The following is an 18,329-nucleotide window of genomic DNA, read 5'->3' as shown; positions in this document are numbered from 1 at the left end:
CTAGGGCCAAGCAGCGCTTGCCCCTTAGGTAGAGCATGCACTCTCACTTGGCCAGAGCCCGCACTCTCACCTGGCCAGAGCCCGTCTGGCCTCTGCTCTACTCGTTTACCCCACCTGCCTGATCCTGAAGGCACGGTGATTCGTGGCCCTCCGGACTACTGGAAACAGGCTCTGCCAGGCAGAGGGTGGGCACTTCGTCGCCCACTGAACAATTTGCTACTCCTTCCCCTCTGCCATCCCCTTGTCTAGCCTTGTGAACACCCAGCTCTCGAGTGAAGGTGACTCTCACTTTCAAATGTGAACTGAACCAGTCCATTAGCGTCAGGATAGTCTAGGTTATACTGTGGTAACAAACAACCCATATTTCTCAGTGCCTTACAACAACAAGGGTTTATTATTTGTTCACACACACAAACCTAGACGCAAAGTGAAAACATCTTCCTGTTTCCACATGCATGGGTGCGTACATGGGTGCACAGGTATGTGCACAATCACAAGACACATGAAAACACTGGCATATGAACCCACTCAGAACCCCACTGACAGACTGATTGCACAATCCTGTTTTTATGGGACACATAAAAAGGCCCAGCATCCACAGGAATAAGGGATGGAGGTACAAGAATATCCAACCTCAGTCAAAGAGTTGCCCCACATCATAAAAAGGGTCTGAAAGCTTATAAAACACCTGAAGGCTTAAAAAAGACGTTAAGCATTTTGAACATTAAACATTTTGCACATTCAGAAACAGGATACCCAAATAGGCAGTGCTGTGGCGAGGCCTCCTCCTCGGGGCTCTTAGGTCAAGAGGGAGATGCACCCCAGATGTCCGATAGGCAGTGAAACCGAGCTGGCCGGCCCTGGGTCGCAGAGGGGGGCTGGGAGGCTGGAGTCCTCTATCTCCCGCAGGAGCTTCAGAGGGAAAGGAAGGGGGCGGGGCAGGTCACATGCGGGTCTGCTCCCAGCTCTCCCCTCCCTTTCTGCCCAACCCGATCAAAGATGGGCCTCGGGGGACCCTGGCACTGGCCCCTCTTGGTCTGATTTCCCGACCTCCAGTCTCGCCGCCCACCACATCCCACCGTCACAGCCCCCACATCTCTTTGGGGTGAGCATGGGGTGTCCGAGTATGCCCCTCCCAAGGTCAGAAACAGTGCCTGGCCACTCTGCGCTGGCCACACTCCCAAGTCCAGCCTGCCAGACCTGTGTGATCGACAACCTCTCCAACTCCACAGCCTCCCCCCCGCCCACCACCCCATTCCAGCACTTCCCCCTCCAGGGTCACTTCTTCACTCTCACACCGTTTTTGTGCAGCATTGCCCAGCCTTCCCTCCCAGGCTCCCTAGGTGTTTAACCCTCCTCTGCGCTTCTCCAGCCCTTCCTCTCTGGAGCATGTCATTGATATTCTGCCACAAAACACAGCTTGGGCAGGCATCCGGTCTCCATGTCCAGGCTGGCATTCCCTGAAGTCAGGGACCAGATCTCCTTCCAGATGAGAGGCCCTTGTCACCTCTGTATGCCCTCCTCCCCAGACCAAGGCACACTGCAGGGGAGTGCGGAGAGGACCTTGGGCTGGGAGGCAACAGACCCGAGCCTCCACTTGATATGCCGAACATCAAGGCAAACCCCTGCCTGCCACCCTCAGGGCCTAGGTGCTCCTATCTCCTGACATCAAGGCTGTGACCATTTTCCGAGGAGCAACAAAACAAACGAAACAAAACAATACAAAAAAATTCTCCTTCGCCTGAAGACTCACGGGGCAACCCTCGAGCACCTTCTCAGGCTTCAGACTGGGGCGCTTGGGTTCCTGGCCCCAGGGACATTCGACCCACCAACCCCGCCTTCCCAGTTAGAACAAGCTCGCCACAACGTGGCCCCAGCTCCATTTCCCAAGGGTGCCCACCTCGTGTTCACCCTTCAAGGAGCAAGCTACCTGGTGGGCTGCAGGGCTGGTGCAGGGAGATCGATTCCGGGGGGTCCCAAGAAGAGTTTTTCAGGGCCAGCAGAGCCTCGGCAGCCTCCAGCTTCCGCTGCCACTCTAAGGCGGCAGAAACCGAAGCCTGGTCGGAGGCATTGGGGACCTGCAAAGGAGAGGGTGTGAGAGCAGGGGGACTGGGAAGCCACACCTCCTCCCACCGGGACAAGCGCCCCTTCAGCCCCCAGTTCCCTCCAGCCCCACCCCCACCCCCAAGGCCTTCTGCCCTTCCCCTCCACTAAGCTCGGCCCCTCCCAGGGTTCTGGACCCCACTTCTTTCCCAGGACCTGTGACTGCAGTAGAAGAGTGGTCAGGGGTGGCACAGGGCTGGAGGATCAGACTTGAGCATCTGGAAACAAGGAGAGGAGAGGCCAGGGGATTAAACCCTCTGGCGGACACGCACCACCAGTTGACAGAGAGGGCAGGACTTTGCAATATTGGCATGTGGGAATCTGAACGACTGCGGGGGCCATGGGTCCTCGTGGCTTGGGCAAGTCCTTTCTCCTGCTTGGCCTGTTTTCCTTCCCGCACGCCCTTTTCCCCAGTCACAAACTCTACGGGCCTTTTCCCCCCAGGGCCACAGTGAAGGTGGCTGGGCATCTCAGGTGTCTGCGTTTTCACGTGCAAAGCAGCTGGGGAGAAGGGATTACTGTTCCTTTTCAGGCGGGGGCTGGCTCTTGCCTCCACCACACAGCAATCCCCATGGGTCTCCAAGGGCAATCTTGGCTCATCTCCAGGAAGGCTTCTCTACTGGCCTCTGGACTTGCCCCTGGGCTTCTGCGGCCCTCACCATCACGGCCCCCGTTTTCTGGCCAGTGGACCGGCTCTCCCAACCCGTCTGTTTCACGTGGAACCGCAGTCCTGCATCTTGCAGGCCTACCGTGTGGCAGGTCTCGGCTAGTCCTCTTTTCAATGCTATGGGTGTGGGGCATTTTCCCAGTATGCCCACTGGGAAACGGAGGCTCCAAGCCACAGTGTCACTTTCCCAAAGTGTCACAAATAGGAAATGGCAAGTCTGGGGGAGTCCTGACCTTGCCGGTCAGCCTGAGAGTCTGCCTTCCCCTTCTCCCCCTTCCCTCCCCACTGCCCTCCTCCTTTCTCACCCTCCTCCTCCTCCTCCTGCCTCCCATGGCACGAAGCACGACTTTGGGCACACGACAACACAAGGCACGGCTGGCTCCGTGGCCCTTGGTCTACTCACATGCCGGGCAGGACAGTGGGCCCGTGGGGCTCCCCCGACAGAGAACCCGTCAGCTGCTGGTCCAAGGTTGCTGCAGCGTAGGGCACAGACGAAGGTTCTGGGGGCCCGCTGAGTGGCAGAGGCCCTTGGGAGCTCTCCTGCAGGGGCAGTGATCACAGGAGGGAATCAGGCACCAGGCCGGCCATGGGGAGAGGAGGTATGGGCATGTTTGGGGACAGAGACAGGAGCCCAGTATGTCAGGGCTCCAGAGACCTTGAAACACCAGCCCATCTTACCTTACGTGTTACCACAGGGGATACTGAGGCCCGGGGACTAGTGATTTTTCCCAAGGTCACACAGCAAGTCAGTGGTAGAGCTGGAGATGGAACCCACGGCCTCGGGACCCAGCGGTGGCTGGGTGGGGGCTCCCTGACTGGCGACAGCCTCTCCTTACCTCCTGCGGGGGCGTGAAGGGACGAGCCTCAGGAGGGGTCATAGAGTTCTCCTTCCCAGCTATAAAAGACAAGGGACGGCTTTGATGAGCTGGCCAGACCACCACTACCCTGGGCAAGACCCCGATATGCCCCAGCCCCCCTCTGAGGTCACCTCTCGCCATGGGCCTTCTCCATCCACCAGACCTGCCCTTCCTACAAACACCCGGCAGATGACGTGGATGGGTCTTATCCTCAGACCAGCGAAGGCCCAGGGACTCCCCGCCCCAGGTCACGCTGTGATTTGGTGATAGGACTGGCCACACAGCTGCTCGTGCTTCCTCCACCCAAACTCAGACCCCCCTCCCTGGCCGGAGACACCACTCACCGGGGATGCCTGCTTCGAGGGACAACTTCTTGACGTGGAGGTGGGATCTGGGGGCTGCAGCCATGGTCTTGATCAGTCCTTGAGCCAGGTGCCTCTTTAGCCGTGCCCCCCGCTCCCTCTTCAAGGCACTCAGAGCAGGCAAGGCCCTGCGCTGTTCCCTAGAGTGGGGGATAGAAGGCCGAGGGTTAGTCGCATGCAGAGGAGGCCTGACCCCTCCCCTTGTCAGACACCATACTCACGAGAAGAAGGCACAATTGTGACACTCGCAGGCCCGGAAGAGGCAGAAATGCTTTTCGCCCCTGATTTTGGTAGTGATGCCATGGTTGTGGCAGCGGTCACAGCGACCTATAGCTCTTCTGGGGCCAAGTTCAATCCCCCATGGGGCTCCGGTCTCACGCCCTGTGGTACATTTGGAGTCGGAGGGGCAGCAGGGCACAGCAGGTATGTCTTTGGGTTCCATGGTTCTAGGGTCAGGAGCGGAGGTCAGAATGGCCACACCACCCCCTATCCCTGATGTACTCGCTCTGCCCTGGGAGAACCCCGTCTGAGGTGGCTGGATTCTTCTTCTCCATCCTGCTCACTGCTCGAATCACTTTGCCCTCCCTTCTTTCCCCATGGAACTCTCCAACCTTCACCCTGACCTCCTTACTCACACAGCCTCCTCCCAGGAAGCCCCACTCACATGTCGCCTCCTCTCTGCAACCTCTTGGCACGGGTCCCTGACGTGCTCAGTCTGATCATGAGTGTCCTTTCTTACCTTCACTCCGCCATGCATCCCGTTTTCAGGCACACACATGCACACCCATATCCCCTCTCGGGACAGTTACTGCAGCCCCTTTTTATGCATCGTCCATCCTGCGCTCTGCCAATCCCAACCCACAGGATTCCTGAACCCATCCACCGCAACCACCAGTTGTCTTCCTAACCTCCTGTCTTCTTCATTCCCTCCCCACACAGGACCTTACACCCCCTGCGCTCAACGCATAGACTCGTGGATGCCCAACGTTCAGTTTCCCCCTCCCCCGGACCCCATTCTGGTTTTTCTTGCACCCCACCTTAATCTTAATTATTCCCCTGCTCACCCTTTAAACTGATCACCCCTTGTGCCCCACGAAGTCATGTCGTTCTCCTGAACCCCTGACCCTCTTTCGACTGTCATTTTCCTATACCCTTCATTCATTCCCAACCTTCTTCATTCAACAGATGTTTGCTGAACCCTCCGTGGGGTGCCAGGTCCTGATCCAGCCCACAGGCAGCCCCTCTGGGCACTAATGGTCCTCTTGCACCCACACAACCGCTCTGCTTTCATTCAAACCCATGCCGGCCTTCCACAGCCCCCCACCAATCTTCCACTCCCCTCTCCACAATTCAACAGTGGTGCTCCAGCCCACAGTCTTCTCCTCCCTGCCTCCCTACTTGCCCACTCTGGTCTCTTCAGAGAGCACCATCGCCTCACCAGCCCGATCATTCTGTCCCACCTCAGAATCAAAGGCACCTGGCGTTCGCCCTGCCCCAGGGGACAGATTTCGGGGATGGGGTGCTGGGACAAGGGATCCCCCCCAAATGGGTTCTGCCGGGGGTTTGCGTGGATGGTATTTCGGCAGCCGATGGGTTACCACCCGCTGCTCCCCGCTGAGGTGGAGGAAAGGGGAAGGAATTGGTGATCTCGAGCAGCAGGGAGTGAGAGGAGGGAAATATAGAAGCAGCATGGAGGGGGAGGGCCATATTCCTGATGCCAGCCTGTGGTTACCCGAGGCTCCAGAAGGTCTGGACCGATCAGATGTGACAAGAGCACTGAGGGAAGACGCAGGCCCCTCTGCTGCTCCAGCTCCCTCTGCGTTCCCGCCCTTCCACAAAGGCCAATGAGCTTCCAGCAGTGCCTTCTGCCTCCCACCCCTGTGGCCGCCGGCCAATGAGCTTCGAGATCCACTGATGTTCCCACTCCACCCACCCACCGCGGTCGCGCACCCTCGCCTCCTAGTGGCTTCTTGCACTCACTTCACCAGGCGGACCAGTCGCTCCCGTGCTGGGGTTGACCTTTGTGCTCCCTGTGGCTGTTTCCCAGACTAGCCTCCCTTTGGATGTGACACAGGTTGTGTGCATGCATTTTTAACTCGTCTGCTTGTCATGCTGTGATTCCCTGTCTGAGAATGCGGCACGTGAGCTTGACAGTCGCCCACATTCCCTTGTCAGCTTTTCTCCAATCCAGAGCCATTCGTACGCCCCCTGGGAACATTTGCCAATGCCTGGAGACTTCGGATCCATGCCGTGCGTCTCTGATTCCAAGCATTCTGTTCTGTCCCATAGAGGAACGTGCCTAGTCCTGTGCCAGTACTACACTGTCCTGATTCTTTTGTCACTTCATCCCGCGACTCGTCCGCTAGGGCAAGAACCCACATCTTATCCATCATGTCCAAACACATCTTTGCTGGTCTTTGTCTTTTGCTCTTCTATGGAAATACAAGCCAAGCTCTGCCTGTCAGGCTCCCCTGGCACCATCGATCTGGATTACATTTTGACAGAATCTAGGGATCAACTAAGGGGGAGCGGAGAATCTGTAGGATATCCATCCTTTCCACTCATCAACCGGGATGGTTTCTCCTCTTATGTGGGTCTTCAACCTTTTCATCGTTCAGGCTCCTTTCAATTTTACCTTTTGTACATTCACATCTCTTGCATCATTTATTGTATTTGTCCCCAGGATGCTCTAGAGCGTTGCCGTTCTGGTGTTTGGTACCTGTTTACAGTGACGATTATTTTTTTGGATCGAGATGGTAGAAATGCATCTGAATTTTTAACAAGCATATTGATCTTAAAGTCAACCACCATACTAAACTCTATTGAATCTCAAAGTTCCGGTAGAGGTGTTCTGGGATGTCCCAGGAATATGTGAGTAGTGGGAATTCAATTAAGCCTGTGGGCTTCCTACACTACCGGCTTTGTCACCCGGAACAACATCTAACAGAGATGACAGATTTGGGCTTCTACAGATTGGTCCAGATTTTACAGATAACATTGCCAGTGTTGTCATATAGCAACAGTCTGCCTTTGTTTCCCTCTTCATTAGGTCATTCTTGTCACTCTTCCTTCCTTCCTTCCTTCCTTCCTTCTTTTGTCCCTCCCTCCCTCCCTCCCTCTCTCCATTCCTTCCTTTTTTGCCTCCATTTCTTTCCCTTCACCACATTCAGGAATGTTCCTTTCATTCCTCAGTTCAAAGTTTCATCCTAAAACTCGAGTAGATCCTGCCTGTATGGAAATCACCGAAGCAGTAGTCATTTAATTCATGAATACCTGGACTGACATGGATAGGTTTCTTTCCCCAACCTGAAGCAAAATCTCCCTTACGTTTGACAAAAGTACAAACACCATAAGGGTATATCAAGTGAGTTTTCAAACACTTAGATGTATGCATCTAATTAGCATCTAGAGCAAGCAACCCAATGACTGCATTAGCAATGCAGACCTCTCTTATGCCCCCCTACTTCCATCTCTACTGTCCTAATGTTGTGCCAGCTTTGCACACGTAGGATAAAATGTCACTCGGCTATGCCTACATTATCTTTGGTATACGCTGGGTGGCTCAGTTTGCTAAAATCTTGCTTAGGATTTTTGTGTCTTTTGCTCATGATCGATGTGGAATTTCTGTCTCTCATACTACCTTTGTCTGGTTCCAGAGTCAAGGTTTCAGTCTCAGAGACTGAGTTGGGGAATAATCCCTCTTCTCCATCTGAAAGAGAGAGAGAGTGTGTGTATGTATGTGTGTGTGCGTGTGTTTACATTTGGGGTTAACTATTTTGAAACTTTACTAAGAATTGTTCTGTAACACATCTGGGTTTTGTTTCCTTTACGTAGAAGCTTATGTTCTTTTAATTTCAAGCATATGTAAATAGAAGGTATACATGCCCTACAGACAATCTCCAGGTTCACTGCACTAGACCAGTCATCCTGGAACATGAGTCTGCATCGGATTTGCCTACAAAGCTTGTCAAAAAACAGATCACAGCAGGGTGTGGTGCCACACACCTGTAATCCAACCCAGCAACTCAGGAGGCTGAGGCAGGAGGATGGCAATTTCAAAGCCGGCCTGAGCAACTCAATGAGGTCCTCAGCAACAAAGTGAGACCCTGTCTCTAAATAAAATATTACAAAGGGCTGGGGGTGTGGCTCAGTAGTAAAGCACCCCTTGGGTTCAAACCCAAAACAACAACAAAAAAAAAATAGGAAAAGAAACACACTAACTAAAAACAGAGATCACTGAGATTCGTATTGGTAGTCTCAGATGGCAAGAACTAGGGTGGGACCCAGAACTCATTCTTTTAACCATGTCTCTGCTTCTCTGCTGCGGGATCATATAAAGAGTCACTGCACAAGAGAGGACAATATAAGAAATTTTCCATTACCTAGCTCTCAACTGCAACCATGAATTACTCAGGGCCGATCTCAGCTCAGATAGAATCTTGCCCCTCCTCCTCCTCCACCTCCTCCTGATTATTTTCAAGCAAATACCAGGCACTACCTTATATGATTTGTAAATGCTTCAGTATGTAACTCTTAACATAAGATAAATTTTTTTCAACTTCTCATTTGAAAACACACAAAGCTGAAGGGGGAATACAGCGAACATGCTTCACCTGCATTCCCATCATCCTATTGCTTTCTCTCTCAATTTTGTTGTTCTAATTGTTGTTTTGCTTAACTATTCAACATTTCCAAACACTTCACCCAAATACTTCGACATGCATCTCGTAAGGACTACGGCACGCTCGTACGCAACCACAGCACCGTTATCGCGTTGAAGAAATTTAACAATGATATGGTGATATTATCCAAGACCATATAAGGTTCATATTTAAATTTCCCTAACTGTCCCAGTAGCATTTTTGAGACATTATTTTGAGGCTCAATGATGGATCAGGCAGCACACATTTCACTCGGTTGTCACGTCTCTTCAAAGATGATGGCGAAATAAAGGTATTTCTTGATAATGGACATACTCATAGAAATTATTGTGGGCCGATCTTCCCTGTGAGAAATATCAAAGGGAAATCTCAGAAAAAATAGTAACTCAATTTGCTCCCCGTGATGCAATGAGAGCAACCACTGAAGGAAACTGTGTCAACATTAATAAAAGGCAGTATGAATGCACTGTGCTTGGTAATGCTTTTCTTCCTGCATGGTTTAAAGGGCAATTGTTGCATAAAGCAGTTGTTATATGAAACCGTCTGGATGGGCTTTATGTGAATGGAGAAGTAATTTTGTGCCAACAACAGCAGAAGGGGCCAGGAGGGTCTGGAGCTTTATCGGATCCAGGTTTTGTAGAATATTGAGATTAAGTGGGCATTAATCGGAACCAGATTCGTTTCAGCTAAACTCTGAGTTGACACCTGTGGGGCAATCATTAAGAAAATAACTCAAAATTATGCAATAAGGAAAACAACCAGGAAATTAAAAGCAGATTCTGAGAAGATGCCTGATAAGGACAAAAGAATGCCTGGGCAGTGGGATGGAGGAAGACAGAACATAAGGTAGAAAATACAAACCTGGCAGGCTTAAGTCCTACTGAATTGGTAACTACTCTAAATATAAACATACTGCAGACCACGGTATCAAACAAACTGCATAAAAGACATGATGGGTCTGTGTACTATTCACAACAAATCCATTTTACGTTCACAGATACAAGCAGCTGGGCTGCTGAAGGCTGGAATAATGTAGACTATGATACTATTATGTTACTTGACATGAGGAACCTAAAAGCTGTGAATTCATAGGAGCAACATGCACCACACTGGCTCCCAGGGGCTGGGGAATGAAGAGATATTATTCAAAGGTTACAGACTACCAGGTATGAGGAGAATTTAAGGGTGACGGACTAACTGATCTGGCGCAGGAAATTATGAGGTAGTATGGCGTTCAGGCAGTGTCGTGGCTTATCGCTGGTGACTTTTAACCAAGCGTATTGTCACCATGAAGAGCAGAAAGGATAGCGGAAAGATTTGAAAAACCTGCAGTTTGTGCAGAACAGTGAGCACAAAACCAGGGCTAAGAGATTGCAGACACTAAAGAAATGCTAAATACTTGACCCAGAAATGATAGGAAAGAAGGCTCGAGGGCAGCTCAGGAATTGGCAAGACCACACCCTTCTCAGGCTCAAGAGTATACGAGAAAAATTTCCTTTGAGAAGGTACGATGGTGACACCCTGCTTGCACAGGAGGGCACAGGAAGATTATATTTTACCATGCTGAGCTGCACAGGCACTGAGTGGCTGTTGCAGACTTGATCCCAGGAGGCTTGGCTACTAGACCTTGGCCATGACCACCGTGGTGCAGGTTATGCAGAAATGCAGGATGCTGGAGTTTGGGGTTCTCGGAGGCTAACACTGAGATTTCAAAGGAAGGCCTGGGGGGGTGAGGTAAAATGTAGAGGGTCAGAGTCCCTGCTGTCATCCCCAGAAAGGGCCACGGGTGAAGATTTTAGAAGGACACCAAAGCTGCAATGGAGACCCCGAGTTTAAGAGATTTGCCAGTAACATGGGACATCAACCAAGAAAACCATCAGAAATCGAGCAGAAACAAGCCTAGAGAGCAGTCAAGTGGACGGCAAGGAGCAAAGCCATCAGGGTGGAGCCACACAAGCCCTTTAGAGAGAAAATCAGGAAGCCACATGCCGCACATGCCAGACTCGAAGCTACAGGACTTGATCATCCGGCTGGATTTCAGTCTTGCTCGGGTCCCATCCCTTTCTTCTATGCCCTTATTTCTCCCTCGTGGAATGGAAATGTTCACTCTGTGCCATTATATATTGGATATATGTAACTTGCTTTTGATCTTTACTCTCACAACTAAGAGGATGCCTCACACCCCAGATGTGATTTGAGACCTGGGCTTTTGGGTAACGCTGGAGCCCTTAAGACTGTGGGGACACCTGTAAACGGACTAAAGACAACGTGCATTGTGAGATGGGCATGAACTTCTGGGGGCCGGGATCAAACGCTATGGTTTAGATATGAAGTGTCCCCCAAAAGCTCACATGTGAGACAATGCAAGAACGTTCAGAGGTGAAAAGATGAGATCTGAGATCGTGAGAGCTGTAACATGCTCAGTATATGAATGCACTGATATGGAGTAACTGGGTGGTAACCACCAACACGCAGGGTGTGCCTGGGGGAAATAGGTCATTGGGGGCTGTGACTTTGGGGTTCATATTTTGTCCGTGGTGAGCAGAGCTCTCTCTGCTTCCTGGTGGCCATATACGAGCTGTCTGCCTTCCCCCTGCCCTTCTGCCATCATGTTCTGGCTCACCTCCAGCTCAGAGACACGGAGGCAGTTGACCAGGGACTGAGTCCCTGAAACCATGAGCCAAAATACACCTTTCCTCCCCTTAAGTTGTCCTTGTTGGGTCTTCTGGTCACAACAACGAACAAGCTGCCTGAAACACAGTAGATGGTGTCATTAATAAATAACGTGTATGGAAATTGAGGTACATCTATTATTGGGTATCATTCAGCCTTTCGAAAAGAGATTCTGTGTTTGGGACAGTAAGCGTATGCCCGGATGGCATCATGCTAAGGGAAATAGGCCGATACAGAAAGAAAGATACTGCATGGTTTCACTTTAGTGTGGCATCTGAAAATGGTCAAGTACATAGAGGCAGCAAGTAGAATGTTGGTTACCAGGGACAGGGAAGTCAGGAGAAATGGGAGATACTGGCAAAGCATACACAGTCGCAGTTCTCAAGAATGAATAAGTCTAGAGGTCTAATGTACTGCTCGAAGACTACAGTTAATAGTAATATCTACTAGAATCGTACCAAGACAGTACTGCCAGGTGCTCACATCACACACATGAGAAACCCTAACTGTGTGGAGTTTACTTTCTTGCCTGAAATAATCAGTTCACTGTGTACATGAATGCCTGATGTATACCTTAAATGTATACAATTATTTTTCAAATGAACAAAATGAATGCTCTCTCACACCCACAGGCACAATGACATCTGGGCTAGAGTTCAAATCATGTCAGTGATTGCCTTGGTGCTTCCTCATGCCAACCGATCACATATTTCATGTCCGCCACTCTTTCTGGGTACTAGGGATACATGAGCAGAAGAAAGAACGAAAAGCAGACAGGGTCTCTTCCCTCACACCGTTCACACTCTACAGAGGGTAGGTCTAGCATTTTCTCATCTAGAATAGTTGTTTGCAAGGCCATGGTGAGGACTGGGCTTGTACTAAACACCAATCTCATCAAGAATAGGGACTGTGTCTTCCTTCAACAAACTGTTTTGAGTGCCTACTATGTGCTGGCACCAGGCCAAGACAACAAAGAAACAAAAATTAGCAAGGGGTCCTCATGGATCTTTCTGTATAGGCCGAACTCAGGCTGGGGATGTGCTAACATTGGTAAGTGCTTGCCAAATCCCTGGCACTCCCTCATTGTACGTGATGTTTTACGTACGCCAGACACGATATTAATATAATTTTGACAATACTCATAACAATAACCCACGAGGAAAGAAACTCTCATTGCTCGTATCTTCCAGATGGAAGCAAGAGAAGGAAGGTGAAATGCCTCACCCGACGCACAGCGCTACCTGGTGTGAAGCTGAGATCAGAACCCAGGCAGGCTGCCTCTGAGTCCCCAAGCTCAACCGTCAACATCCTGTTTCCTCACGAAGCTCCATGGCGAGTTCCAATGCTTCACACATGCCTGGAATGTAACTGGTACTTAAAGAGTGCTAATCTCCAGTCAATAGTAAAATCACAGCTCCACAAGCAAAAATTAAGTATGAGAAAGGTTTTATGTTTCATGTGTGTTTCTCCAAGGACAGGGGGACCCTTTACACCCAGCTAATGTACTGCAATCCTACCTCATTCTGCCTTCCTAGGGTGTGCCAGTATGCACATTTTTAAACTCAACCTGTTAAGAGGGCGGAGGAGAGGGAAGCAGGGTCTCTCACAGCTCCATGACACTGGACCCCGGCAGCAGGAATACTGCTTCTCTGGGAGGTGGGTGATAAAGGGACTTCATTGATACTCAATATTGGACAGAGAGCCATGGAGACTGGAAAATTTGGGGTAAATCAGACAAGGAAAAAGAACAAAATTGGAGCTGAGCTCCCGGCGGTACCAGGGGACATTAGTACACAAGGTCAGAAAATGCTGCAAAGTGCTATGCACTATCTTGGCATGGAAAATCCTGGGAGTGGAGGGGCAGCCCGCCCTGGGCCGAGCAAGAGGCCATTCGGCTCATTAAAGTGGTGCACGAAAGACACCCCGGGTCTGCCAGTTGTACCAGGAGAGCCGAAGCAGGAGCCATTTGGGGACATCCCTGTTGCAGCAGCACCAACAGAGATCGGGAGCTCAGATCCGTGAGTTCTGGGCTGAGCCCAGTACAGGAATCCAGCAGATGCCAACTGCAGGATATAGACTGAGCCCTGGAAATCTGGAGAAATTCTGGCACAGACAGAATTTTCCTTGGGGGTAATATAGGTTGGAGAGACCTGAGAGAGCCCGCCTCCCTCCCCACCTGTGGGTCCAGCAGCCTGAGAATTCAGATGGGCAGGTGATAGTGATGGAGCTTGGGCTTAGACCCTGGGAGACCAGAAAGGGCCATATCTGGGAACAAAAGCCTCAGCAATGGATTGGCTTCCCAGTCCCACCTTGGAGCCCTGAAGAGACTCCTGGGGTGCGGTCCTGCAAGTGCACTGATTTAATAATGCCTGACAATTCCCCAGGCAATAAAACACCTGTGGCCACACTAGACCTAAGGCCTGCCTCCAGGAACTTCATCTACAGAAACTTGTCTCACACAACCCAGCAGCATCTATCCCCTGAGAGTGGAGGACATAGCACTTTCCACTCTTCTCCACCCCACAGCATTCTGCGGGGAAGGGAAGCAAAGAAACGGAAAGACAGTTTGGCACAGACAGTGAGCATATACTCTCATTGACTTGTTGGGTTTTTTTTTTTTTCGTTGTTGTTATTTTGAAGGTGGTGGTTTGATTGATTGTTTTTGACTGATTGTGTACTGGCCAATACATGGACATTTATACATGGACATATTTACTTCTGCTTTCTCATTTGTAGCATTTGTTAATGGTATTTATTTTTCTTCAATCAGTTTTTGAAGGTTCAGGTTTTTGATTAGTATATTTGTTTTTTTTTTTTTTGCATGTGTGCTGTCTGTTTCACAACTGTTTCCCCTGTTTCTCTCTCTCTTTTCTCTTACAGCCAAACTCTAATGTTCTCTTTTTCACTCTTCCTTCATATTTTACTCCTATTTCCTCCTCCCACCTCATAAACAACACATCCTTTGTCACCTCTGCATCTGCACTATTCGCCTCTTGAAACTACAAACCCTTTTTCACCCTCCAATCTCTTCTTCTTTCCTCTTAATTAACTCTGTTCTTACCTTCTTTTAACAGTAATTGGTTTGTAAAACCCCACTACTAATGTTATAGCAACAATTAATACAGCAGAAGTCATAGCTAACACATAGTGTCCAATTTTATGCCAGACGTAATTCATGGTAACTTGCTGCCTTTATCGATACAAATCGCTGATCCTAACATTTCTGTTTATTATGTCAATGAACATTGTAGATGTCATGATAGCAACTAAGTACTTCATTTAGTACTATGCATTGCATGCAGAGTCGGTTGCTGTTATTTGACTTCCCCTAGTCTGTGAGGCACGGGAAAGATACAGGATCACCAAAAGCTCATAGAGTAGAAGCCCCGCTGCTTCAGATCCATTGAAATAGATGGGTAGGCACACAAACAATGTAAAGGAGCAAAGGAACGAACCAACCCAAATAAGCCAGAATGACTCAAACACAGACTCCACGGACACCACAGTGGAGGAAATGTCAGAGGAGAAACGTAGAAAGTTTGTAGTCAAACTGATCTATGGGATAAAAGATGATGTAAGGAGTGACAACAGAGAGAAAATACAAGAAGTGAAAGATCACTTCAATAAGGAAATAGAAATTGTGAAGAAGAATCATTCAGAAATTCACAAAATGAAGGAGTCAATAAGCCAAAGTAAAAGTTCAATGGAAAGCATCACAAATAGGCTAGACCATCCAGAAGATAGATTTCTTTCCTGCAAGGAAGACAAAGTACATGATGGGGAAATAGAGTTGGTAATGGAGAAAAGATGTTAAGAGACCATGAACACAATTTTCAAGAAATACGTGGTAACATTAAAAGGCCAAATCTAAGATTCGGGGGCGGGGGTAGATGAAGGCTCTGAAGTACAGACTAAAGGAGTGCACAATCCCTTCTAAGAAATAATAACAGAAAATTTTCCACAGCATAGGAATTAAATGGAAAATCAAATACAGGAAGCTTATAGGACTCCAAATATACAAAAATACAACACGCCCACTCCTGGACACATCATCATGCCAATGCCTAACATACAGAAAAAGCATACAATTTGAAAGGCTGCTAGAGAACATGGCTGGTCACATTTAGGAGAAAATCAATCCAGATCTCAGCTGATTTTTTAACCCTGACACTAAAAACTAGGAGGTCTTGGAATAATATATATCAGACTCTGGAAGAAAATGGATGCCATCCCAGTAAGCTTCAGATTTGAAGAAGAGGTAAAAACTATTTACGATAAACAAAAGTTAAGAGAATTCACAACTAGAAAGCCGGCACGACCACACATACCCAATGAAACATTTCATGAAGAAGAAGTGGAGAATACCATGAAATGAAAACCAGCAGAGGGCAAAACTACACTAGAAGAATGATAGATCAAAGGAGAATCTAATTTGATGTAAAAAACTAGAAATAAATCAAAAGGACCAGAAATAAAAATCATCTCTTGATAATACCCCTGAATGTTAGTGGACTCAACTCATCAATTGAAAGACATAGGCTGGCAGAGTGGATTAAAAACAAGACCCAACAACATGCTCTCTTCGTGACACTCACCTCATAGGCAAAGACCTCCACAGACTGAAGATGAAAGGATGGGAACAAAGACTCATCATTCACATGGATCTTGTAAACAAGCAGGGGTTCCTATCGTCATATCAGATAAAGTGGATTTCATACCAAAGTTAATCAGAAAGACAAAGATGACCATTTCATAGTGCTTAAGGGAGTTCTACAACAACAAGAAATAGCTGTCGTCAATATCTATACCCCAAACAATGGAGCATCTACATAAATCAAACAAACCCTCTTCGATATCAAGAATCAAACAGACCACAACAAAATACTCCTGGGTGACTTAACCCACCACTCTCATCACTAGGCAGATCATCCAAACAAAAATAAAGAAGCTACAAAACTAAAAATTAGAATTAATAATTTAGAGTTAACAGATAGCAATTCGTAGCAAAAAAAAAAAAAATACTAGGAAAGAAAAAATAAAAGAAACAGATAAGCTGTTGTTCCAGAAATCTCTGAAGGGATTCTTCCTGTCTTAGGGTGGCAACCAAGTGACGTGCTTCTATTTGAAGTGAAGTCAACAAATGCTTTTAACTGCACTTCAGAAGAGACTGAAATGATACAGAGTGTGTTCTCTGACCATGACAGACGTACATGAAAAAACTGACACCACAAATATTTCTGAAAACCCAAAACTGTTTGGAAATTTAAAAAGGAACATTTTAAATGGCTCATTGGTCAAAAATAAATCACAGCTGGGAATGGTGGTACACACTGGTAATCCTAGAGGCTCGAGAGCCTGAGTCAGGAGGATCATAAGTTCAAAGCCAGCCTGCCTCATCATTAAAAGAAAAATGTAAAAGGGCTAGGAATGTGACTCAGTGGTTAAATGCCCTCGGATCAATCCCTGGTATAGGAAGGAAGGAAGGAAGGAAGGAAGGAAGGAAGGAAGGAAGCAAGGAGCAAAGAAAGAACCAATCCAAAAAGAAAGAAAGCATAAAAGGAAGAATGAAAGAAAGAGAAATCATGAGGGAACATAGGCCATACTTTAATCTGAATAAAAGTGACAACACAGCATCACAATTTGTGGGAGGCAAGAGCAGTAGCTCAGAAGAAATTATTTAATGTATCAATTCCTTTAAATGACTTAATTAAAAAGAGCAAAATGCTCAACTCAATGGCAACTCTCCAAGTTTAAAAGTCAACAAAGAATGAATAGCAGGGTAAGACCAAAGGGAGCAGAAGGGAAAGGATAAGTATGAGCAGAAACCAACATGATGGCAACTGGACAAACCGTAAAGAGAACCATCGAAATAAAAAAGTGTTTCTCTGAAAAGATGAAAACTGCTGAAACAACTCTAGATAGACTAATCAAAAATGAAGAAGTCACTCTCATTATCAAAAGTAAAAGTGTGTCCATCAAGATGGCTCCTACAGACACTGAAAGGATAGTACTGGAAGGCAGGTGAGGTGGTATGTGACTGGAGTCCCAGCTTCTCGGGAGCTTGAGGCAGGAGGACCACTAGAGCCCAGGAGTGGGGCCACATAGGAAGACTCCTGTCTCCAACTGCAAACAATCACGCAAAAGTGTAATCATGGACTACTCTGAAAAGCCTTAATCTCGGACAGTTCAACAACCTGGGTGCACAGGTTGGGCAGACTTCTTAACAAGCACCAAAGAGCAAAATGGAAGAAAGGAAAAGTAAAATCTCTACAAGGTCTTCTATGTATTAAAAATGTAATGTGTGATCATGAGGAAGATTAGTTTAATGGCAGTCTAGGAAACTCAAACTCTCGTTATCCCATGGAAACCTCAAGGCAGAAAACCCAGTCCCCAGCTGGAAAATCTTTGTAGGAGGACTGGAAAGCAGTCAAAGAGCTACAACAACCAAGAGAATGCCCAAGTCAGAAAAAGCCAGCGTTGGAGCTGGGGCTGTAGCTCAGTGGTTGAGCACTTGCCTAGCACACAAGGGGCAATGGATTCAGTCCTCAGCACCACATAAAGGTACATAAATAAAATAAAGGTATTGTGTGCCTCTACAAGTAAAAATAAAACAAAATTAAATAGCCACCTTGTAAACTGCAGGACATTAAATGGGATGGACTTTTTATCTCAGCTGCCCCTATTCTCCCAAGAATGGCATGGGACGGTGCTGAGGAAAAGACCCAGTTAAGACTGGAGAAGAAGTGTGGGAAGCTTCATCTGCAAGATCCTAGCCTCTCTGTGGGCTCTGTCTTGCCTGACTCAGGGCTCAAACCCAAAAGAGGAGCATTTGACTCTCAGAATGGTTGGCGTGGAAGGTAGAGGAAGGGCCCAGGTGTAAGAAAATGGCCAGGGGACAGCAAAGTCAGGGATGCCTGGAGGAAAGGGACTACGTGAACAATATCCATGATCCCCAAAGAAGCTCCTAGGAGTCTCTTTGGAAAAAAAGATTTCTTTGTTACAAAGA

The 18,329-nt window shown here is 48.2% G+C and overlaps 1 protein-coding gene across 1 annotated transcript in view; it reads right to left on the bottom strand.

Moving 5' to 3' along the window:
* Window positions 1-798: 798 nt before the first annotated feature.
* The window catches only part of Dmrtc1b (DMRT like family C1B), a 45,309-nt gene continuing 27,778 nt past the window's right edge, over window positions 799-18,329 (bottom strand). The window contains 5 exon segments of the mRNA XM_053743333.1: window positions 799-858; window positions 860-912; window positions 1,931-2,078; window positions 3,607-3,665; window positions 3,972-4,129. Of these exon segments, the coding sequence (XP_053599308.1) occupies window positions 799-858; window positions 860-912; window positions 1,931-2,078; window positions 3,607-3,665; window positions 3,972-4,035 (384 nt within the window). The 5' untranslated portion in view covers window positions 4,036-4,129.

Source organism: Sciurus carolinensis, chromosome X, assembly GCF_902686445.1.
Source record: "Sciurus carolinensis chromosome X, mSciCar1.2, whole genome shotgun sequence".
Lineage (NCBI taxonomy): Eukaryota > Metazoa > Chordata > Mammalia > Rodentia > Sciuridae > Sciurus > Sciurus carolinensis.
The sequence above is the reverse complement of the archived record's forward strand: the minus strand, read 5'-3'. Positions and strand labels throughout refer to the sequence as shown.